Below are 25,396 nucleotides of genomic sequence, written 5' to 3'. Positions count from 1 at the left end.
TATAGGTACTCAAGATTAAAGGGATAGTTCACCCAAAAATGAAAATTCTGTCATCATTTACTCACCCTCACGTTTGTTCCAAACCTGTATGAGTTTCTTTTTTCTGCTGAACACAAAATAAGATATTTTGAAGAATGTCTGTAACCAAGCAGAGAGAGCAACCATTGTATTTTCCCCCTACTATGATAGTCAATGGTTGCTCTATCTGCTTGGTTACAGACATTCTTCAAAATATCTTCTTTTGTGTTCAGCAGAACAAAGAAACTCATACAGGTTTGGAACAAACGTAAGGGTGAGTAAACGATGACAGAATTTTCATTTTTGGGTGAACTATCCCTTTAACATGAGACTGGCAGAAACTGTGTGTGTTATGCCCCCTTTAATATCTTATACGTAATTTTGCTTCTCAAGTGAATGTGTCTTGATTTAAGAATGTTTAGATATTTGTACTGGAAAACAAGACAAAAATACTAAGAAAATCATTTTTGCAGTGTAGTTTTTCCGTGATGCACGACAGTTTGGCCATGAGTCAGAAAAGGGGATTTTTGATGATTATGAGATAGTAACTAACGTGAGGCTTTTTATTTTGACCGCTGTATGTGTAAGAGAAGGAGGGAATATCTCATCCGTATTATCAAATATATGAATTGCTTGATATAATGTTATAAAATGCGAACACAAAAATCTTAACCGTGCTCAATGATACATGAGAAAATACTATTGTTCAAAAGGTTTTTTTTATTTTTATGAAAAACTAAATGTCTGCCACTGAAGACTGGAGTAATGATGCTGAAAATTCAGCTTTGCAACACAGGAATAAATTACATTTTGAAATATATTCAGATAAAAAAACAGTTATTTGAAATTGTAATAATATTTCACAATATTAATGTTTTTAATGTATTTTTCATTCAATAAATGCAGCCTTGGTGAGCAGAAGATACTTTTTTTTCAACAGCTATTTTTTTTTAAAGTATTTCAAATACTTATTAATATTAAAAATATTTTAAAATGTTTACACTTTAACTTCCACCTAATTTGGTCAATAGCTAATAATCTATAAAATAAAATAAAAATGATAAAGTGACTAATTAAAAAAAAGGAGTGCTAACTTTTCCAGTGAGCGGTACTGTGCTGCAGAAAAACGGAAACTATAATGTTCTTGTCAAAGTCATTGGCACACCTCAGCTACGGAGAGCTTTTTCCGGCAGGTTGTGGATGGATGGATGGAAGCAGGAGGCCGAGAGAAACAGTGTGTGTTCAGAAACCGTAATTGCTGTGTTATGCAATATATAAACAAACACATACACTTCATTTACATAGACAAACAGGACTACCGGTGAATTATTTTCTGAGTGTTTCGGAGTACTTCACAAGCAGCTTTAAAGGGTTTCTCACCCTCATGTCATTCCAGACTCATTTATTCTCGAACAAAAAGCGATATGTTTAGCAGAATCTTCGAGCCTCTTTCTTCAAAACAGTGAAATGGATGGTGGCGGGCCAAAAAACATGAAACTGTCTACAGTTTGTGCCTTCTCAAACCATCCAATATCTGACTGGTTAAGTCCCCCTGTAGTCAATAATCCCTTAAAACTCATCTTTGATCACCAAAAATGACATATTTTAAATGTTTTTCCTTAAATATGCCTTAAAATATAATAGCTTGAATGTAACTTAACACCCTAGCTTCATTTAGTATATGCGGAAATCATGAATATGCAAATTAGCCCCGCCTCCACTCACTCACACCAGCTCAGAATACCACTCGCTCAACTTTTCTGAGGTAAACGCCGCACAATGGCGCTCTTTACGACGTCGGACACATAACGGTAATTAATATGATTATCTTTTCGCTTGACTACTTTATCAAACAGGTAAAAATGTGTTGCTAATGTTACACAAACCATTTTCCCGTTTGCCATCTCAGTCTGCCTTCAGTATCGGTCAGTATCTTTAGAAACGCTTTGAACATCATTGAACGTCAGTGGAGAAAGGCATATAGTTCATCATAACATCGTAATATACATCATTTACATAATTCACCCGCTATATTGCTAAATGTACCCGGTTTTTTATATCAACAGAAAAATATCTCGGGATAACCCGGCTTCTCTTGAGACTCTCCTGCTTCACAGCACAGTTAACGATATGCTAAAGCCCGCCCACACATTGATGTGATTGGTTACAAGGTAGTTTGTGACGTCAGAAACACTGGCGATTTCAAACCGTGTCTTTGAGATTTAAAGGGATAGTTCACTTACCCCCAGGGTGTCTTTGTTTCTTCAGTAGAACACAAAGGAAGATTTTTAACTCCAACCGTTGCAGTGTGATAGTCGTATAATGATGTCAATGGGGATATTTTAGAGTATGAGAGCAATGAGAGCAAAAACACACAGACATACGAATCCTTATTAAACCATGCGGCTCGTGGCGACACATTGATGTCTTAAGACACGAAACGATCGGCTTCTGCGAGAAACTCAACAGTATTTATGTTATTTTTTTTACCCTTTATCAGACGAATGCATTCTAGTATTCCCAGCGCCATAACTTCTGGCGAATAAGGTCAAAATACTAGCGCGATCAAAGATATATAAATACGTAGATTCCTCATTCAACCGATTTGCGCAGGCACTAATGAGGAATCTATGTATATATCTATGATCGCGCTGGTATTTTGCATGCATTTTGACCTTATTCGCCGGAATTGATGGCGCGGGGACGGCTGATGCAGAGCCATAGAAAAAAATTAAATACATTTTTAAATATGGATATTTTTCTTACACAAACGCGTCGATTCGCTTCAGAAGGCCTTTATTAACACCCATGGAGCCGTGTGGAGCAGTTATTTGACGGACAGATGCATTTTTTATGGACTTCAAAAACAGAGCAACTATTACTGCTATTATAAAGCATGGATTAGCCAGAACATTTTTAATATAACTCAGATTTTATTCGTCTGAAAGAAGAATGTCATATACACCTCGGATGACTTGAGGGGGAGTAAATCATGGGCTAATTTAAATTTTTGGGTGAACTAACCCTTTAACGAGAAAATACTCAATAATGGTGTCGTTGACTTATGAATTTGCACATGATTTGTCTAAAATCATATTAAGAACACCGACAACATCAAACACTTGATTTTCACCATAGGGGAAATCTTTAAGTCATTGTTCAGCAAAAATCTAGCTTGAAAGCTGTGGTCACTATTTTCATTTCCTTTCATGCTTAGAGTTTTAGAAAGACATGACAGTTACAGTAAATAATGAATAAATAATTTAAAGTCAACATGAAACATAAGTTGCGATAGCCTTTTCTTCCCTATCGTGACGTATATAGAGTGAAACGACTTCTCGAACAAGAACAAATGTAGGGCGGGGCTTGATTTTGTCAGTGGGGATTTGATTGGATGGTTGTGGTTTGCTATTGGTCGATCTCATGTGAGTGACAGGTTGCCCCGCCCTCATCATCAGAGAAGAGAAGGGATGTCGCTGCAAGAGGGGAAGTTATTTTGGTTAAAGATTATGAGGGTACTTTTTTTTTTTAAGAAATGAGGTGCGCGGATAAACCATTTATAATAAATACTGCAATATTCCATAATAAAAAACTACATTTTGTATCTGTAGAGCTTGTGGTCAGCACCTCTAATAGAAACCTTTTAGAAATGGCATATCGCAGTATATACAATATTATCCAATTTTGTCTTGCGTGCAATATTCGCATTTCCCAGCAGGCATACTAGACACGTATAGTAGAAAAACACAGACATACACGTACACACAGTCCGAACAGGGCCGCCTGTGTTGGATCCGGCACGGAGGCTTCCCACATAATTCCTGTGCATAAATTCCTGCGTGTGTGAGATTAATTTGAGAGGAAAAGTGCCCAGAAAAGACAGATTCATCCTAATGTTTATTTGAGTTCAACCCCAAGTTAGAGACCCCTCCTAGGGCTCCGAATGAACCCTGGTTTCCCTTATACAAACACATACACAGATCAAGGTGTGTTTGTCTTTCCTACCCAAACTCGAGGTTTTTCTAGGAGCAGGTATCCCCTCCTCCCAAAAACAGCCCGTACACCTCGGGGAGATGGATTTGAGGGCGGCGTCTCCAAACTTAAGTGTGTATCTGTGAATATGTGTGTGTTGATAACCTGCACGTTTCTCTCGCTGTGAATCAGTCTGTCTCTGGTTGTCGAGCAGGTCATTAGGACTCACGCCGCATTACATTATGACGCTGACGGGGTTTGTGATGCTGCTATGCATCCTGGGAGCTCAAGCCACCGTGGATCTGAGAAATGCTGCTGCTATGGGTAAGAAAATAGCATCATTAACAGAACAGATCCATCAATGTCATTCATTTAACACGGGATGCTGACAATATCAACAGGATTCATGTTTTGCTCACGAAATGAGCACTGCAAAAAAAAAAGTGAATTTATGCCTTAAATAATACAAAAAATATCTGTAACACTTTAGTTTAGGGTCAAATTCTCAGTATTATTAGCATGCATCTTTACTAGGATATTGGCTTTTATTAGTATTTATATAGCACATATTAATGCCTTATTCTGCATGACCTTACCTAAACTTAACAACTACCTTACTAACTATTAATAAGCAGTAAATATGAGTTTGAGAGGCAAAATTCATTAATAGTTAGTTAATAGTGAGAATTGGACCCTAAACTAAAGTGTGACCAAAATATCTGCCAGAGGGGTCAGAAAAATCAAGATTACAAGATTATTTTTCTTACATCCTTGACATATTTGATCTTGTTTTAAGCAAAATCTTGTTTAATTTTGCTACTCAAGTAAATGTATCTTGTTTCAAGAATGTTTCGATATTCGTACTAGGAAACAAGACAAAAATACTGAGTAAGAAGATCATTTTTTTGCAGTGAGTTTATCTATCCACTAACTACACCGCACAAAATGCTTTTCTTACTTAGTATTTTTGTCTTGTTTTCAGTCCAAATATCTAAAAAATCTTACATTAAGAAGCATTTACTAGACAAGCAAAAGTTTCTGTCTTGTTTTGGGGGAAAATAACTCACAATTAAGGGAGTTTTTGCTTAAAATAAGCAAAATAATCTGCCAGTGGGGTAAGCAAAATAATTATTTTCCCCCAAAACAAGACAAAAACTTTTGCTTGTCTAGTAAATGCTTCTTAATGTAAGATTTTTTAGATATTTGGACTGAAAACAAGACAAAAATACTAAGTAAGAAAAGTATTTTTTGCAGTGTAATCAGTCAGTTTAGCTGGATTTGCATGCTAAATAACCAGATAACCAGACAAAACAGCACAAAAATGCAGGTCAATCAGATAGTCTCACTGGTTTAAGCCTGTTAAGAAGCCTGGATGCGAGCATTATTACATCTATAGAAAGACTGAGGTGCTAAAAATGCATTTACAATCATTATATTCGCCTATATTTTTGTTTTACACAACAGTTTGGATGGTAGAGTTCAATGTTAAGCAAATATATGACCTTTGACCTTTAAAAACATGTACTGTGAAGCCTTCATTCTCCCCGTCTAGCATTTTTCTCCTTTCTGTGCTTTTCTGTGTTGTAAAGCTGCGCCTAGTATTAATTATTAGTTTAAATTATGCAGGTCGAGATGTTAAAAACTAAGAGAGAAACTTCAATCAAGTAGGTGATTAGGGTTATGTTTCCCGTGGTTGTACACAACTTGTATGTCCTCTAGGAAAATTTATTTTTAAGGTTTCAAATGTCTACATTTGTGCACAAAGAGTCCCTGTACTGTGTGAGTGTGTGTGTGTGTGTGTGTGTGTGTGTGTGTGTGTGTGTGTGTGTGTGTGTGTGTGTGCATGCATACCTGAGGCTGAATGTATAATCAATGGGAGTTATTATGAGAACGGCCAACACACTGTACATTTATTGAGTTACATGTAGACTGTCTGGCTTTTCACTCTCACTTTCTTTCCCACACCCCAATTTGTACGCCACCGTTCAAAAGTGTGTTTTTTTCTCTCTAAAGGAATTCATTCAGCAAGGAGGCATTCAATTGATCAAAAGTGACAGTAAAGAGAATTATAATGTAAAGATTTCTATTTCAAATAAATGCTGTTCTTTTGAAATCTATTTCTCAAAGAATCCTATATCGTGGCTTCCACAAAAATGAAGCAGCAAAAATGTTGATAATGATCAGAAATGTGTCTTAAGCAGCAAATCATCCTCTTAGAATGATTTCTGAAGATGACACTGAAGATTTCACTCTCTCTTCTCAAAGTAAATGTACGGCACAGTATTTTCTGATCAAACGAATGGCGAGGAGTCAAGAGTCCTGAAAAAGTGTTATGAAAGTCATTTGAGGAAGATGAAAACTGATGGTACTATGGTTTTAATGATTACCTTCATTTACATTTTACTCGATTCCTAGTTTATGATTCAAAAATATGCTTGAAACCAGAGTTGTTGAAATGTGCTGCAGACTACTTCTCTTCTCAATAAATAATAGGCCTTGCAGGAGAGTTTAATAAGCACATTAATAATGTCTATCTAATATATAAGATATTATACCTTAGTGATTCGATTTGGCAACTGTCAAGATGGTATACGTGTAACCAATGAGAAAATCTAGAGAATATTATCTACAGATCACATGCATGTTAATGTCACCCGACTCTCTCGGATGTGGTAAAGCAGTGATAGTGTCTTCTGAGACGGGATGCCGTCCCCACAGGTTGGTTAGAGTCCACCTTTTTTTTTTCTAGAAATAGCCTACCTCAAGTCACATCAATTGATGCGCTTCATATATAACCTTTTAGTGGTTCCCATCATGTGGTAGTTTTATGGATTTAGTAGATTTAATGAATTCATTTTGTTTTAATACATTTTTTATTTTGATTCGATTTTAGGAATTAAACAGCTCGTAAACATACTTTATCGCTAGATAAAAAGAAAAATATCAAAATATTATGCAATCATTTAAAGGGTTAGTTCACCCAAAAAAGAAAATTCTGTCATTAATTACCATAGACTGTAAAAAAATATGGACGTAGTGTCCGTGACGTCACCCATAGGATTCTGAAGAGCAGTTTTGAAGCGTAAAGTAGGGACGAGCTGGCCGTCGCCATCTTGGCAGCGCGTCACTCCCGGATAACAGAAAATGGGCAAAGAGACGGGACATGGGCGGAGCTGAAGTGACGCGATGACTAACAAACAGCATATAAACGACAATCCACCTGTCACTCAAAGTGACCACGCCCTTAATTATGCAGAACTTTAAATCTTTATATCATGTAAACGAATGAGTTATAAAATAATTCACCCCCCTCACAGTCGTCATGAAGGGTAAAATTAGCCGTATAGACCAAAACCACAATTTGTATCAGACTGTAAACATGTTTTTTTCTGCTGTAAAGTTGGGCATTTTAACATGGAGCTCAATGAGATTCTGCTCCTTCTGGAGTCTGTCTCTAGTGGCCAGTCGATGAATTGCAGTTTAAGTCACTTCCGTATCGGCTTCAAGAGAAACTGCGGGAGGTTGCCGCTTTTTAATTACTCACCCTCATTTGGTTTCAAATAGGGATGCACCGAATCCAGGATTCGGGTTCGGATTCGGCTGAATATTGGGCTTTTTGACGGGGTTCGGTTTCTGCCGAACCTCAGAATTTTTTTCCACCGAACCCGAACCCTAGGCTTGCACTATGCGCGCTCCGCTGGTCGAACGTAATGACGCCGCTGTTGAAAGTGAAAATGGAACTCGTGAACAGAAAACGTGGCAGTAGCTACTTTAAGTCAAAAGAAGGCGATTCAAGTCGAGCTACATGTTCAATTTGCAATGCCGATTTGTCTCGTGATGACAAGGACCCTAAACAACAGCCGCTGTTAAAACATTTGCATATGAAACATCCGAGAGAATACGAGTTGTGCATGAAGGAATCTACAGACAGCAGCCAAAATGTATTTTATTTTACCGTGCAAACAGCCGCATATAGACCAGATAAAATTTTAATAAAAAGAATAAAATACATAGACCTACACTAAATATTTTTCACCTTAATAATTACCAAATTAAGATGACAAAACGAAAATACACTGAATCCGTAAGCTTTGAAGAACCGGAATCGTTTTTTGTTTTGTTTTGTTTAGTTTTTTGTCAAATAAAAATAGAAGGCCTAGGCTACCTCAATCCACACCTTGTATGCTTTTTGTTTGTTTTTTAAGTAACATGTCTAAATCATTTAAACCGTTTAACTGGTAGTATTAATCGGTCAAAGTTCTTACTTTCGGTTTACGGTTAAATGGTCAATAGCATCCCAACACTGCTGTGGACGTTGTTTACTTCATTAATGTGTTTACTGTGATAACGGACTGAGAATGGGAGAAGGATTCGGTTTCGGATTCGGCCGAATCTTAACCAGTGGATTCGGTATTCGGCCGAACCCCAAAAATCTGGATTCGGTGCATCCCTAGTTCCAAAACAGTAAGACTTTGCTTTATCTTCAGAACACAAATGAAGATATTTTTGATGAAATCTGAGAGCTTTCTGTCCCTCCATTGACAGCTACACAACTTCCGTTTATCATAACTGATGTGTGAGTTGATGAATGTCTAAATTCAATCTTCAACCAATTCAATTCAATTGAAGCGTCAAAGTGATTTCAGATTTCGTCAAAAAGATCTTAATTTGTGTTCCGAAGACGAACAAAAGTCTTACGGGTTTGAAACGACATGAGGGCGAATTATGACAGAATATCACTTTAAGACATTTCTCCTTATATAGAACATTTTGGAGTCAAGAACCCCCGTTCTATATAGAAACCCATTGAGCCATTTTTTACGATTATCAATAAATGCAAAATGTCATAGTGGCAGAAAGTACATGGTTTTTCTAAAATAATTTGCATCTGGCCTGTCTTGGGTCTAAACATAAGTGTGATCACACATATTCACGTCCTCTCTCTGTTCTTTCACTCTTTCCAGCTGCAGGCTTGTGCAACACCAAGCCCACCGATATAGTGTTCATCATCGACAGCTCTCGAAGCGTCCGCCCCTCTGAGTTTGAGCAGGTCAAGGTCTTCCTGACCAAAGTGATTGACGGTTTGACCGTCGGAGCTGATGCTACTCGCGTGGGCGTCGTGAACTACGCCAGTCGGGTGAAGAACGAGGTCTCTCTGAAGTCCCACAAAACCAAGGCTGCGCTTGTCAAGGCCGTGTCCAAGATCGAGCCACTGTCCACCGGGACCATGACCGGCCTCGCCATCCAGTTCGCCATGAACGTGGCCTTCAGCGAACTCGAGGGAGCGCGCAAATCCCCTGGTATCAGCAAGGTCAGAGTCCTACACTCCTTTAAATATTGGGATCTATGGTTCCATGAAGAACCTTTGACATCACAGGAAACTTTCAAATGCACAAAAGGTACTTTATTATTTGGAAAAAGGGTGCTTTAACCCTATAGGCAGTCCTTCCAGAAAAATGCAGCTTTTTTTTGTGATTGTTGCGGACAAAAATCCTTGATTATGCGGCACGTTTTCTTAAAAAATGCGATGGAAAATGTGGGATATTTATGCAATCTTATGCGATGAAATTGCGGGCACAAAAAAAGCACAACATCGCAGAAAGTGCTGGGAATATTTAAGTTCTCATCTTGTTTTATTGAAGACCTTAATAAACACATGGCTCAAATTTACAAAACATTGAGTCAAACAAGTTCTGTAGCTTTACAAAAGGAATATGCTACAACTTCTGAAAAAATGAATAAATAACTTCCTGTTTTACAGAGGAAGCTATACAAAACAGACATTTGAGTGCTTCCAATGCACAAAGTGCAATCTCTTAAAGGGTTAGTTCACCCAAAAATGAAAATTATGTCATTAATTACTTACCCTCATGTCGTTGGACACCCGTAAGACCTCCGTTCATCTTCGGAACACAAATGAAGATATTTTAGTTGAAATCTGATGGCTCTGAAAGGCCTCCATTGGCACAATGCACTTTACACTCTCAAGACCCATAAAAGGTACTAAAGACGCCGTTACAAAGTCCATCTCACTACAGTGGTTCTACAATAACTTTATGAAGCGACGAGAATAGTTTTTGCGCGCAAAAAACCCTAAATAACGACTTATATAGTGATGACCGATTTCAAAACACGGCATCATGAAGCTTCGAAGCGTTATCAATCAGTGAGTCGATTCAGTGGTTTGGATCATGTGATTTCAGCAGTTTGGTTTGACAAGCAATCCGAATCATGATTCGACTCACTGATTCATAACCAATGTTGGGGAAAGTTACTTTGAAAAGTAATGCATTACAATATTGCGTTACTCCCTTAAAAAGTAACTAATTGACTTTTTAAGAAAAGTAATACGTTAATTACGTTAATTTTGCGTTACTTTTTACTTTCGCGTTATATTTTTGTGCAACGGTAAAGACCTCTTCATACAAAAATTGAAATAATAAGCCTCAGGCTGAGGTAAAAATGCAAATTCACGCATGAACAGTAGAGGGCGCAGCTCTGCTGCCATTCTGGAGAATGATAGAGTAGGATGCAGGAGAAAAAAGTTTTACCAATAAAAACAAAAAAATCTAGTAATTTTCATTATCAAAGGTCAGCAGCAAGACATTGGTCAATTAAATATAAAGGTAGATTATGCATAAAAATAGTTGTTTTATTTAACATTTAATTATTGGAGGTTTGCATAGTACTCTGATTTTGTATTTGACTGATTTTATTCATTTTGAGGAGTACTGAATCTTTATTGTTCAAGTGAGATAAATAAATGCTCACATTTAGTCTAGAACTACAATAACCCTCATGTTTTCACACAACGCCTCTGCACTTATTTTTCTCAACATGGGGGCAGGAGAGCTGTCAGTCAAATTAATGTGAAAAAGTAAATCAGATATTTTGTTGTAAATTTGAAAAGTTATGCGTTACTTTACTAGTTACTTGGAAAAAGTAATATTATTACGTAACTCAAGTTACTTGTAATGCGTTACCCCAACACTGTTCATAACGCTTCGAAGCTTCATGATGCAGTGTTTTGAAATCGGTCATCACTATATAAGTCGTTATGTAGTTTTTTTTGCGCACAAAAACTATTCTCGTCGATTCATAAAGTTATTGTAGAACCACTCTAGTGAGATGGACTTTGTAACGACGTCTTTAGTACCTTTTAAGGGTCTTGACAGTGTATAGTGCATTGTGCCAATGGAGGCCTTTCAGAGCCATCAGATTTCAACTAAAATATCTTCATTTTTGTTCCGAAGATGAACGAAGGTCTTACGGGTGTCCAACGACACGAGGGTAAGTAATTAATGACAGAATTTTCATTTTTGGGTGAACTAACCATAGATATCCATAATAAAAGCTAGATGTCTTACGGCGGAGTCTCTAACGTCATCACCGGCGGCCATCTTGTCACAAGCAGGGCTCTGTGGTACCGGATGTAAGGCGAGTGATCTACACGAACACAAATACTCTTATCTCGCTGAAATCTTGACGGATTTACAAATGGTTTGGTTTCTTACAAACGCTATTAACGTGGCTATAATAATGGATGCTACATCTCTGACGTTTATAACAAACCAAACAGTTTGAAAATCGGTAGAAAATTGAGCAAGTTATGGTTATTTAAAAAGTGCAAGCACCCATGAAAACAATGTTACGAGTGAGCGAGCTGCCTGTGACAAGATGGCCGTCAGGTGCGGACGTTGACCTCCATTGGCCAGCAGCGCGGACGAGACATCTAGCCTTTATTATGTATATCTATGGAACTAACCCTTTAATGTGAATAGACCAAAGGGGGAAGCAATTGATCTTTGTTTCTGACCAAGCAATCAAACCAACAAAAAAAAAGCACCCTATAAGTTCTTTGGGGAACCAAAAATGGTCCTTCTATGGCTTTGCTGTGAAAACCCATTTTTGGCGTCTTTATTTTCAAAAGTGTAGCAATCTCATAAACCCCCTAAAACATAAGCCTCTTTGGCAACATGCATCTTGCGTTACATAATCCACAAAGGATAAATTACGTCCAGGCGAATTCTGAATCAACTATTATGTAAGAATATCTCCAGTTTTTGATAATTTTAGATTAAAAAAAAATCTCATTAATAAACATTTGCAGGTGGCGATTATTGTGACTGACGGCAGACCTCAGGACAACATCCGTGACATTGCAGCGAAGGCGCGTGAGTCCGGCATTGAGATATTTGCCATCGGAGTGGGCCGCGTGGACATGACCACGCTCAGGCAAATGGCCAGCGAGCCTCAGGAGGATCACGTGGACTACGTGGAGAGCTACAGCCTCATTGAGAAGCTCACCAAGAAGTTCCAGGAGGCCTTCTGTGGTAAGTGAGAGGATGAAGGGGAAGGGAATAGAGGTCTGGAGACTGTCCTCAGCACGGCCAGCGATATTAAAGGTGTATATATGAGGGCATGTACTGTAGGGCATGTTATCATTAATCTCCGTAGATCTCCACCCTGTGCTCGATGCTCCACTGCACTCGGTTCTCCGGGGGAGGAAGTAAAAGCATGTGTAATCACTGATGTGATCGTAGTCGCTGCAGTGCAGTGGTTCTCAGCTTGGTGATACACTGGAAAAAAGTACTTTTTAATTCAAGATATATTTACTTGAGAGGCAAGATGACATAATAAGGCAAATTAGTGTAAGACCGCAATCCCATAAAAGCACAGATGGGAGTGGAAAGTTCTGCGCATGATCTACTGACAATGCGCTAATTAAGGAACAGCAACAGCTAATTTACATAATGAACAACCCAACGAATCTACCAAGAGCAGCACAACTATCCCAGCATTTCAAGCGCCATAAGCATTAAAAAGTTTTTTAAATAATGTTAAATAATGCTGCAAATTGACTAGCATAAACCGTAGTAAACTACGTTGCATGATTTAAAGTGCCCCTATTATGGTTTTTCAAATATTCCCTTTCATGCAGTGTGTAATGTAGCTGTTTAAAAGTTCTGCAAAGTCGAAAGTGCATGATAAATAAATCGATTGTCTCCCAAAAGAAAGAATGAGTATGAATATGAGTCGTTTGTATTTTGAATCTCACTGCGTTACGGTTCCACGTCACTAGAAAAGACATAATGTCCGCCTATGTTGTACGTCGTCTGCCTGCAAACAACTTGCCCCGTTCAATGTGGGATTCACAAAAAGCTTGCTTTTGAAACATGGGTCAGTACCCGTTTATTTGGACCAGCTGCTCCTCAGAATCACAACCTGTACGTATTAGGGATGCCACAATTCTCAATATAATATTGAACCGCTCGGTACGGCATTCACGGTTCAATACGCGCTTGTGAATTGCGTTTTTTTTCGGTTTTGCATTTAATTAATTATTTTTCTACAAATTCTATCATTTGCCTCCATCCCAATACTGAACAACGCGACATACATTCACATCACACGTTAGTGGTAGAGTTATACTCACAGAACACTATAGTTATTTACAATCATAAAAGTTCATTATTTGCATGCGTTTTAAAGCCTTGTCGGTTTCATTCGCGTGCGCGGTTTTAACATGCGCTTTTCAGAGCGCGCGCACTAAAAGCCTGTCAAACACGTGATTACTGGACTGAGTAGTCGTCTTACTGCGTTAATACTGTCAAATACACACAAGGTTAACATAAACACAGTAGGTTATGTCTAAAGTGAAAGTAAAATCGCAATCGTGTCTGTATATTATATATTATATTGCAGGTCTTAAATTGACAACAGGGCAGTAGTGAACACGCGATCCTTAAAGGGACAGTTCACCTATAAAATTATGTCATTATTTACTCACTCTAATATTGTTTCAAACCTGTATTCATTTCTCGATGACAGAATTTTCATTTTTGAGTGAAATATCCCTTTAATGTTAATACAACAACAAACGACAAAGAGAAAATCACTCACTGCTCTTGACTGAAAAACGAATACAGTAGCTAAGAATCAGTGTATATTTAATAGTGAAGTCTATGTAGTGTTTTATTTTTACATTCATTCATTCAATTTCATACTTAAATGCTGCTGTACAGCTCTGAGCTGCCAGTGTAAATCTTTATATATATTTATTTTATATTATCCAATACACTAGGAATGTGTACAAAGGTTTTTTTTTAAGTAAAGTTTTAAGTTTAAGTAAGGTTTTTCAATTCTTTTAAGTAAAATAAAGAAAGAGTATTGCAATAAAAAAATTGTCTTTTTTCTTTTTAAGTCGATCGCCTTCCTTGGAAAAGGGTTGAAAGTGCCTTCTCGCAATTCAAGATGCATACCTGGTCGCGTTAGTCTTTCGGTCGGCAGAGGCACTTTCAACACTTACATTTTCAACACACTCAGATGTGTCTAATATGATAAACAGAGCTGCGTTACCTCACACTCATGACCGGGAAAGTGTAAGTGGCGCCGGTGACTGTGGCATAATAAAAGTCCCACTGCTCCTCTCATTAACAATCGCTCCAGTGGTTCCTCAGCTCCACAACACTCGGTCCTGCTTCTGCTTCACTACAGTAATGTTAATAATCACATCCATGAACATGATTTCTGCCCGAGTCCTATCCTGATTCTTTCCCACCGGCTGTGAGGTGAAGACCACATGTCCCAAGATTCTGCGCTCAAACATGTCGTCATCAAACAACGCCTTTCTTTTGAACAGGCGACCTCTAGTGGACGGAAAAGTTACATAGTGCACCTTTAAGTCATTTTGCTTCTCTAGTAAATGTATCTTGAATTTATTTTAGATATTTGTAATGGAAAACAAGACAATTTGTTGTACTGTAAAATTTGAGAATTTTGAACTTTAAAAGGTTGAGAACCAATGCGGTAGAAAGTCTGCATCAGAGCAACAGCCACCTGAGACAAACAACATTGAGAGAAATGCCAAAACTTGTATTTTCTGCTGTCCTCAAGTGCCTGGGTCTCTGACATGTTTCTGTGTGTTTTAAAGATTTGCTGTTCGTTTTGAGTGCAGCGGATTGTTAAAACGCATTGATTTTCTTGAGTTCCCACTTTCACATAGAGTAATTCTCTCCTCGCTAACCCTTCCTTCCCCCACCCGGTGTGTGTGTGTGTGTGTTACATTCATGGTAGCGGTTGTGTCGGACCTATGCGCGACAGGCGATCATGACTGTGAGCACATTTGCATCAGCACACCCGGATCTTTCAAGTGCGCCTGCAGAGAGGGCCACACACTCATGGGCGACGGCCGGTCATGCAGCGGTGAGTATGTGTGAATGTTGGGTAAGTGTCAAAGACTTCATATACATGTGCAGTTTTTGATGTACATAAAAACCCTGCTTTAATAATGAATCACAATCTTATTGGTCAAGAGACATTTTATTTTTCACAACCTACTAACCAACACACATTCACTCTAAATGGACAAATCATGTGACTCAATGGCCCATTTATAATTTGACATCAGTTACCACAATGGTTTTGAGCTTGTTAATGTCACCCTCATATATGTCAACATCATTGTCCTAAAATATAAAGGCTTCTATAAATTTTCATACAGAATCATTTATTATAAAACAAGAAATGCAAAGTGCTACTTTGGGTAAAAGATAGCTAAACCCGTTAAGAAACACATAAGGCCATGGCACTCGAGTATTAAGAAAATGTAAAAAGCCTTTATTAAAATATTTTTTTGTTACATTTTCTTAATCCTTGAGACCCTTTTATTATGTGTGAGAAAATAAATTATTAAAAATTATTAAAAATATTTTTCCATATACAAATATATTGGAAATATTATCTGGAAAATATTTGCTGATATATTTTTATACCCTCCAGAGTAATGTTAGATGTACAAACATTAAAGACAATCAGTTATGTTTTAAGATGATGTCACAAGGAATTGTTTTCTATTTACGAATATGCTGATTATTTTTTTTTTATTTCTTACTGTTGAAATGTCTGTCAATAGAATAAATCACAATTAATCTAATGCCTTCCGTCTTTATTTTATATATATATATATATATATATATATATATATATATATATATATATATATATATATATATATATATATATATATATATATAACATTAACATTAACATAAAAAAAAACATTAGAAATAGTAATGTTTCCAAACTTTTGACCGGTACTGTAATATGTATATATATTTCAAAAACATTAAAATTAAAATTTCAAAAACACATATATATATATATATATATATATATATATATATATATATATATATGTGTGTTTTTGAAATTTTAATTTTAATGTTTTTGAAATATATATACATATTACAGTACCGGTCAAAAGTTTGGAAACATTACTATTTATATATATATTTTATTTTTATTTTCCTTTTTCTTCTGTATTTTTAATTAAATAAATGCAGGCTTTATGAGCTTAAGAGAAAGTCTATGGAGACTTTCAAAAACATTAAAAATAGTAATATAACATATATATATATATATATATATATATATATATATTACAGTACCGGTCAAAAGTTTGGAAACAATACTATTTCTAATGTTTTTGAAAGTCTCTATAGACTTTCTCTTATGCTCATAAAGCCTGCATTTATTTAATAAAAAATACAGGAGAAAAAAAAAACGGTAAAATCGTGAATTATTATTACAGTTTTCTGTTTTAATATACTTTAAAATATATTTTATTACTGTGATCAAAGCTGAATTTTTTCATCATTCCTCCAGTCTTCAGTGTCACATGACCCTTCAGAAATCATTCCAATATGATGATTTATTATCAGTTCTGGCAACAGGTGTGCTGCTTAATATTTTTTTAATAATCTGTGATACTGTTGATTCTTTGATGAATAAAAAGTTTTTTAAAAAAAAGTAAATGTATTTAAAATATAAATATTTTGTAACAATATACACTACTGTTCAAAAGTTTGTGGTCAGTATTTTTTTTTTTTTTAGATGTGAAAAAGGATGTGTTAAATTAATAAACAGTAATAGTAAATATATATATTGGTAGAAAATATTTCTATTTTGAACAAATCCTGTTCTTTTAAACTTTTTATTCATCAACGAATCCTGAAAAAAGTATCACAGGTTATTACAAATAGGTTACACTTTACTTTAAGGTGTCATTGTTACAGTGTAATTATATATTTAAGTACTGAGTAATATTAATTAACTGCATGTACTTACTATAGGGTTAGCTTGTTAGGGTATGTTTGAGGGTTAGTTGCATGTAATTATGCATAATTTACTATTACTCCTATGGTAAGTACATGTAACGTGTAACAAGGACACTGTAAAATAAAGTGTTACCAAAAAATATTAAGTAGCACAACGGTTCCCAACATTGATAATAACTGAGTATCAAATCATCATATTAGAATGATTTCTGAAGGATCATGTGACACTGAAGACTGGAGGAATGATGCTGAAAATTCAGCTTTGATCACAGGAATAAATTACATTTTAAAGTATATTAAAATAAATTAAAAAAACATTATTTTAAATCTTAATAATATTTCACAATATTAGCGTTTTTTTCTGTATTTTTGATCAAATAAATGCAGACTTGATGAGCAGGAGACTTTTTTCAAAACCATTAATGGTACTGTATATTTGGCAAATTATAGTATTATAAACATTTTATTTTAATTATCTTAAAGGGTTAGTTCACCCAAAAATGAAAATTCTGTCATTAATTACTCACCCTCATGTCGTTGGACACCCGTCAGACCTCCGTTCATCTTCAGAACACAAATGAAGATATTTTAGTTGAAATCTGATGGCTCTGAAAGGCCTCCATTGGCACAATGGCACTTTACACTCTCAAGACCCTTAAAAGGTACTAAAGACGTCGTTACAAAGTCCATCTCACTCAGAGCCGGATTAAATAAATGTACTACACTAGGCAGGCTGCATTTTTTGGGCCCCCCTCCATCGATGTTATTTATGAATTAAAATCTGAAACTTACCAAAGTTACTAATAAAAGTGAATTCACATTTTACATAGCCTAGTCTTTGGTTACAAATTGTTGTATATTAAACAGTCCATCAGACTATTTTTTTTTACATTTGTTTTTATCTTTTATTATCATTTTGAATTAGATTTTCTTGTAACGTATGCTGCCTTCACGTGCTCTCGGAATTATCGTAAATACGAGTTTCCTAGGTAAACATTGCACATGAACGCCCTCACATTTTGAATCTTGAATGCAATGCGCTCGTAATCACGACTTCAGAAGTCGGAATCATCAAATTTCCGATAGCACGTGAAGGCAGCATTAATGCTGCGTTCCGCGCGAAACGCGCCTTCCGCGCTGCGGGACCTCCAGACGCGCGTAAACGCGCCTTTCCATTGACTTAACATTGAAATCACTCGCGCCAGACGCTCTATTCGCGTTTGGTGTGAACGCAGAATAAAACTTGACACGGAAATGTTGTTTTACTTATTTTCCGCCGCATCTTCGGGCCGTGTCTCCGGGCATGGCTCGGCATTTGGCTCTGCTGACTCGAGCAGGTTCACAGCTGCCCGACAGAAACTTCTATAAAGCCCCCCGCTGTCTCTTCTTTTGTTCCTCTTCATTTTTTTCTTTTTACGTTTTGCCGCACCGAAAGCATCTTGAATGTTAGCCTAGGCCTACTCAAAACACCTGCCTGCTAGCTTTGTTGTCCCGCTCTGACCTGATTATAATAAATACAGTCATGGGCTGGCGTTAATGTGACGTAATGTAACAGTCTATGGTTAAGATAAACATCGTCACTATTTTTAGTTAATTAATAAATATTGAAATAAATTGTAGATAGGACATTTGTACATTTTAATTTTATTTTTTATTTTTTTTTGTCCCTCTGTCTGGGCCCCATCCCGCCAATCGGGCCCTAGGCACGTGCCTAGTTTGCCTTTGCGTTAATCCGGCTCTGATCTCACTACAGTGGTTCTACAATAACTTTATGAATCGGCGAGAATATTTTTTGTGCGCAAAAAAACCCTAAATAACGACTTATATAGTGATGACGATTTCAAAACACGGCATCATGAAGCTTCGAAGCGTTATGAATCAGTGAGTCGATTCATGATTCGGATCACGTGTCAAACTGCTGAAATTTGGCGATTCAAACCGCTCATTCGATTCGCTGATTCATAACTCTTCGAAGCTTCATGAGGCCGTGTTTTGAAATCGTCATCACTATATAAGTCGTTATTTAGGGTTTTTTTGCGCACAAAAAATATTCTCGCCGATTCATAAAGTTATTTTAGAACCACTGTAGTGAGATGGACTTTGTAACGACGTCTTTAGTACCTTTTAAGGGTCTTGAGAGTGTAAAGTGCCATTGTGCCAATGGAGGCCTTTCAGAGCCATCAGATTTCAACTAAAATATCTTCATTTCTGTTCCGAGGATGAACGGAGGTCTGACGGGTGTCGAACGACATGAGGGTAAGTGATTAATGACAGAATTTTCATTTTTGGGTGAACTAACCCTTTAAGGTTACATATTAACTTTGAGAGTCCTAAATTCTTTTTGTAAAAAAAAAACTCGGTGCACACACTTGCGGCCCCGTGGGGGTCCCAGGACCCCAGTTTGGAAACCCCATTCAACAAACACTTGCTCTCTCTTGTCTCAGCTTGCAGTAACGCAGCCACAGATGTGGTCTTCTTGATCGACGGGTCCAAGAGTGTGAGACCAGAGAACTTTGAGCTGGTCAAGAAATGGATCAACCTGATCATCGACAAACTGGACGTGTCAGAAGCCAACACCCATGTGGGACTGGTGCAGTATTCCAGCTCTGTGAAGCAGGAGTTCCCTCTGGGACGCTACAACAACAAAAGGGCCCTGAAAGAAGCTGTGAAAAGGATGGACTATATGGAGAGGGGAACCATGACTGGACAGGCCCTCAGTTTCCTGGTGGACAACAGCTTCACTCCTAACCAGGGCGCCAGACCTGGAGTGGCGAAGATCGGTATCGTCTTCACTGATGGCAGGTCGCAAGACTTCATTGGAGACGCCGCCAGGAAGGCCAAGGAGAGCGGTGAGAGGAAAAACACACACTGATATGCAATGCAAAGTGCAATGAGTGTTTTTACAGTGGACTGTGTGCGCTTCAGGCTTTAATATGTACGCTGTGGGCGTTGGCAATGCTGTTGAGGACGAGCTGAGAGAGATCGCCTCTGAACCCATCGCTGACCATTACTTCTACACAGCCGACTTCAAAACCATGAACCAAATCGCCAAGAAGCTGCAAATCAATGTTTGTGAAGGTAAATAAAACCACAAGAAATTAGCATTGAGACTAGACTAGCATTGAAACTTGTGAATTGAAACTTGTCCTATTACTTACAGTGGAAGATCCCTGTGAATGTAATTCCGTCGTCAAGTTCCAGAAAAAGGTGGAGGAGGCACTACAGGCATTAACAAAGAAATATATCCTTTCGTGTTCACAGCTCAATTCCACATCTGCTATGCTGAAAATATACACTAGTATTCAGTATTGACTTACATAATGCTACATCAGTTAACTATCTTTGGAGGTAAGAGCAGAGATGGGCATAAAAACATGGAAATGTATTTAAAATACAAAATACTGTGTGGAAAAATGTATTTAAATACAGTAATTTGTATTTTGAAAATACAGAAAATACATGTGAAATTGGCGATTCAGTGCAGGTATCCCTATTAGGATGAAATCTGTCTGGGCCTATTCATTTATACGTTTTGTTCTAATGTCACAACAAGTCACAATTTCAAGTTTACTGGGTTTAAGTTAATTATTTGGTTAGGGTTTAAGAAGTGTAGGCTACTAAAACACTTTCACGTGTCCTCAAAATGACCCACAACCTAATCAGTTTATATGTGAAAAAATCAATTTATTCACAAACTTCTCACGAGACGAGTGTTTGACAAATTATTCAGCAAACTACTTCCTCTCATCGCTGCTTTTTGATGGTTTGGAGAACTATTACTCAGAGTCGCCCTCTGTCATTTCACGGAATTATACAACAGAGAACATCGAGAGAGTGAACCGGTCCGCGGCGTAGAGCCATGCGAATTGCGAAAGTATAAACAAGGCTTCAACTGCACAAAGCTAAAGAGAAAGCGGCAACTGTGTGCTGATTCCACCGCTTGCCACGTTAAAAAGGCCTTTAAGTCAAAAGTGTAGGCCTATTTGTCTGCGCTCTGAGCGCGCGCGCGCAAAAAAAACTGCCTGCCAACGTGCAAGTGTGAATTTGAATTTCCTTTCGCGGCAGTTATGAGAACAAATCACATCACACTCAAAAACTAATTCGCCCTTGCTTCTTTTTCCACTCCAATATTCCTATTATTCCTGCCCACTAAAAGCTGTACAGATATATTTGCTTACCCCGATAGGCCTATGTAAACGATTTAGAAAAAGTTCCATCAATTCACTATTTGTATCTGCTACGAATCTACGATTTGTATAGTCATATGATATCACCCATCCCTAACATGCAGTAACGTTAATGCTTCAAACACATTTGACAAGCTACTTTAATCAACAAGTAGAATTGACCATGACATCCTTATTCTAGAAGAGTTGTGCATGAATGTGCATAAAAACAGCACCCTGATAAAGAGGTTGACTGGCTCAAAGTATTTTGAGTATTTTGAAAATACAAAAATACTCATCTTAAATGTATTTAAATACAAATTACATTTGATTTTTCCAAAGGCTTTAAAATACAAAATAGTATTTTGTATTTCAAATACGTATTTTAAATACATGTATTTGAAATACTGCCCATCCCTGGGTAAGAGGTGCATTTTTAAAAAGAAACGCATTTGTATGATGATTAAAATCAAAAGTTAAGAAACTAGGGATGCACAATATAGTGTTATATTGGCCGATATATTGGTTAATTGCCGATATTAGATATTTTTATTGGGTTTATTGAATATATATTGGCCGATATTGTAAATGTAATTGTGCATGCTCATTTTCACCTATTAGTACTACATCATATTTTCTAAAAAATTATAATTTTTTAAATTAGAATTAATTAATAATAAAAATAAAGCATTTTTCAAAATATAACATATAATAAATATAAAAATACAAAATAAAATAAAACATTTAATGAAAATATTTAAACCAATGATTTAATAACACTGTTAAATGTCATCTTTAGGGAATAAATATTCATTTTCTCATACTCTACATAATAATGTTGTGATACCTAAATTCACAAAAAAAAATGTTTTTCATTTTTAAAATTGTTTTGACATAATAGTATATAATTTATAATAGATTGTATTAAAAATGTCATATATAAAATAATAAGTTCTGTATATAAATATGAAAAAAGTATATACAAATATAGTATCAGTCATTTACTGGTTATTATTCATGCTTATCGACTGTCTTTGTCATCATATTGTCTCAACTGTAGTTCTTTAAAAAGAAAAAAATTATCATTAAAATAATACATTTAAAAAAATATATTTTCCAATATAAAATATATAATAAAAATATAAACAATTATACAAAAATATATTTTCCAATATAAAATATATAATAAAAATATAAACAATTATACAAAATAAAAGAAAAATACACTAAAAGTATTTTTTTTTAAATCCTACTGTACATAATGTTGTGAATTCACTTTAAAACAATCACATTTTTTTATTTTTTTTATTGTTTAGACAAAATAGTATATAAATATAAAATAGTATATAAAAATATAGTATCTGTCATTTACTGGCTATCATCCATTAAATGTTGGTCACATGACTTTCTTTGTCATTATATCAAAACTATAGTGCTTTAAAACAATAATTAAAATAATACATTTTAATATACAATACAAAAATAAACTAAATAAAAAATATACAAACAAATTATACATTTTTAAATATAAAATATATAATACAAATATAAAAAATATACTAAAAAATATTTTAAATAATAATTTAATAAAACTTAAATGTAATCTTTACATAATCATACTGTACATAATAATGTTGTGATACCTAAATTAACTTTTAAACAATCAATTTGTTTTTATTTTTAATTATTTAGACAAAATGGTATATCGTTTATAATATATTGTATTAAAAATATATATACAATAATACGTTTTGTATATAAATATAAAAAAAATATATAAGTATATAAAAATATAGTATCGTTATTTACTGGTTTAAGCCATGATATGAAAAAAATTATCGGCTTATCGATTTTCTTTGTCATCATATTGTCTCAAAACAATAGTAAAAAAAATTATTAATTTTAAAAATAATAAATTTTTTAAATATGTAATACAAATATAAAAAATTATAAAACATTTAATAACAGTTTTTTAAACAATTTAATAAAACTGTTAAATGTAATCTTTAGCAAATGAATATCCATTTTTCATACTTTTCTGGTTTCAGCCATATGAAAAAAATTATTGGCTTATCGATTTTCTTTGTCATCAAAAGTTTTAATTAAAAAACTTTTTTTTTTAAATATAAAATATATAATACAAATAAAAAATAAAAATATTTTAACAATATTTTAATAAAACTGTTAAATGTAATCGTTAGCAAATGAATATCCATTTTTCATACTGTACCTGTGCATAATGTTTTGATACATAAATTCACATTTTTATATAAAATAAGTTCTGTATTTATAAAAAAATAAATTCTGTTTATATAAAAAAAAAAAAAAAAATTATATATATATATATATATATATAGTATCAGTCATTTACTGGGTATCAGCCATAACATAAAAATAAGTATCAGCTTATCGGTAATGACCAGAATAGTGAGTGTCTCTGAAAGAAATGTGTGCAATGTTTAGACGTAAATGCATAAAGCGTCAGAAATGTTTAGAGCTGGTACTATTGCATCATTTCCTTGACAAAAGCATCACTGGACGCTGTGACGAAAAGGATCGCTGCCCTGGAGAACAAGATTGTTTGAGAAGGAGCAAACCTCTAATTCTTACACTACATCCCTTTCTTTTCTTGTAAAAAATGCCTCCTGTGACCTCTGACCCTAATGCTTAAGACCCACTCCATTTCTCTCTGCCTTCATCACTATTGTCCATGCACTGATTGTCATGTGACCACGCTTACTCTGAATTATGGTCCCCATAAAAGCGGAAGGTGTCAGTTTTCAAACAACCATCCCTGAGAAGATCTTCACGTACACCATGGACAATAAAGTCTTCCCTGTGAGGAGGTGGTGTGTCTATTAAATCCAGTGAAGGCTTCATTCTGTCTCCGCTTTTCATCATTCGAGCTTTCTCAAACACATTCTTTCAGATTCTCCCCCGAAGGTATTATTTTATATATAATGGTAATTTAATATAAGTTTTGACTTGAAATAAATGTGTGAATGCTTGATTATTATTTTCTCACATAAAACACTATATGAAGCACACACATATACGCAGGCACAACACACACACACACACACACACACACACACACACGTAACTCACAGGCAAACATTCACTGACTCGGCAAGTGCTAAACATGCTGCTTGTGATGTGATTCAATAAAAAGGCCATTTTGTGTCTGTGTCTTTGTTTGTTGTGTCCTTGTTTTTGAGCGTGTCGAACAGCTGCGTGTTAGGCTTGAATTCACTTCAGTACAAGCTTACATAAGAGAAACCGTTCAGTGTAATTATTATTAGGAGCCACGGGTACTGAGGGATGTAAAGTGCTAGCATAAGTGTGTGTGAGCATGTATAGCAGCTGTAGTTATATAACATCAGCGGTAATGAAAGGTTGTAGATGAAGTGAGGCGTTCTCTCTCCAGCTACAGAACCTTCATTATCTGCCAATTTTAATGTTGGACACAGTATTTAATGAATGTTTTTAGTAATAATGTATTTCGGACGCACTACATTCGCCATGTTGTCATTGTCATGTGACCTACCAGCGTCACTGCCATTCATAAACATCTCCCATAGCCTCATGGGATAGTAAAGTGTCCATCGGATGTGCACATCCGAAACTTATTGGAAGTAATAAGTCATCTGTGTACTTTTTGCCTATTGTTTTATGCATAGAGTGAATTGGAAATACTCTTTTCATATTCTGTTTTTCGCCTGTTATGTGATTTCGGATGCAGCCCACTTTAAAGTCACAATGAAACCGAAGTAGTGATAAATAGTTTCTTCCATATTGTGATGTACATGTACGCCAGGAATTTGGCTCTTTTGTTGACTGGATGAAGGCAGATCTGTATAAAAGCATGCAGTCGATTGTGGAGGTCGCGAGTCTAGTTCTGGCGGAAGAGTGACCTCTGACCCGATGCATGACGTAGGATGTAGGCATAGCATAAGCTCAGGTGAGAGTAGACGCCTCTCGCCGTTAAAACAAATAGGGCAACAAACTCAAACTCCCCCATTATTTCTCTTTAAAAATTCTCGTTTTTGACTTCTAATTCATGGACGGTGTTTTGTTTTGCCTCATGTGTCAGGTCAGAGGTCACTTTTCCGCTGGAACTAG

General features: G+C 35.8%; 1 protein-coding gene across 2 annotated transcripts; it reads left to right on the top strand.

The window, feature by feature from the left end:
- The first annotated feature begins 3,997 nt into the window (after nt 1–3,997).
- On the top strand, nt 3,998–24,465 carry matn1 (matrilin 1). Of its 2 annotated transcripts, XM_079828923.1 has the most exons (8): nt 3,998–4,314; nt 8,955–9,301; nt 12,101–12,323; nt 15,067–15,195; nt 19,553–19,957; nt 20,034–20,186; nt 20,269–20,349; nt 23,810–24,465. In XM_079828923.1, the coding sequence occupies exons 1-8, from the start codon at nt 4,233–4,235 to the stop codon at nt 23,857–23,859; spliced, it is 1,470 nt and encodes a 489-aa protein (XP_079685049.1). In that variant the 5' UTR covers nt 3,998–4,232; the 3' UTR covers nt 23,860–24,465. The 2 variants fall into 2 exon arrangements, with proteins under 2 accessions (XP_079685049.1, XP_079685050.1); XM_079828924.1 differs by lacking the exon at nt 15,067–15,195 and having other exon boundaries at nt 4,091–4,314.
- Nucleotides 24,466–25,396: the final 931 nt, after the last annotated feature.

Source organism: Gobio gobio (assembly GCF_949357685.1).
Source record: "Gobio gobio genome assembly, chromosome: 11".
Classification (NCBI taxonomy): domain Eukaryota; kingdom Metazoa; phylum Chordata; class Actinopteri; order Cypriniformes; family Gobionidae; genus Gobio; species Gobio gobio.
Note: the sequence above shows the minus strand (reverse complement) of the source record. Positions and strands in the feature narration are given on the sequence as shown.

Bases quoted from the DNA above. Each gene is read 5' to 3' on its own strand.
- matn1 (XM_079828923.1), top strand. From the start codon at position 4,233: ATGACGCTGACGGGGTTTGTGATGCTGCTATGCATCCTGGGAGCTCAA. The intron at 12,324-15,066 runs GTAAGTGAGAGG...CATTCATGGTAG, and splicing joins GTTCCAGGAGGCCTTCTGTG to CGGTTGTGTCGGACCTATGC. The intron at 15,196-19,552 runs GTGAGTATGTGT...CTCTTGTCTCAG, and splicing joins CGACGGCCGGTCATGCAGCG to CTTGCAGTAACGCAGCCACA.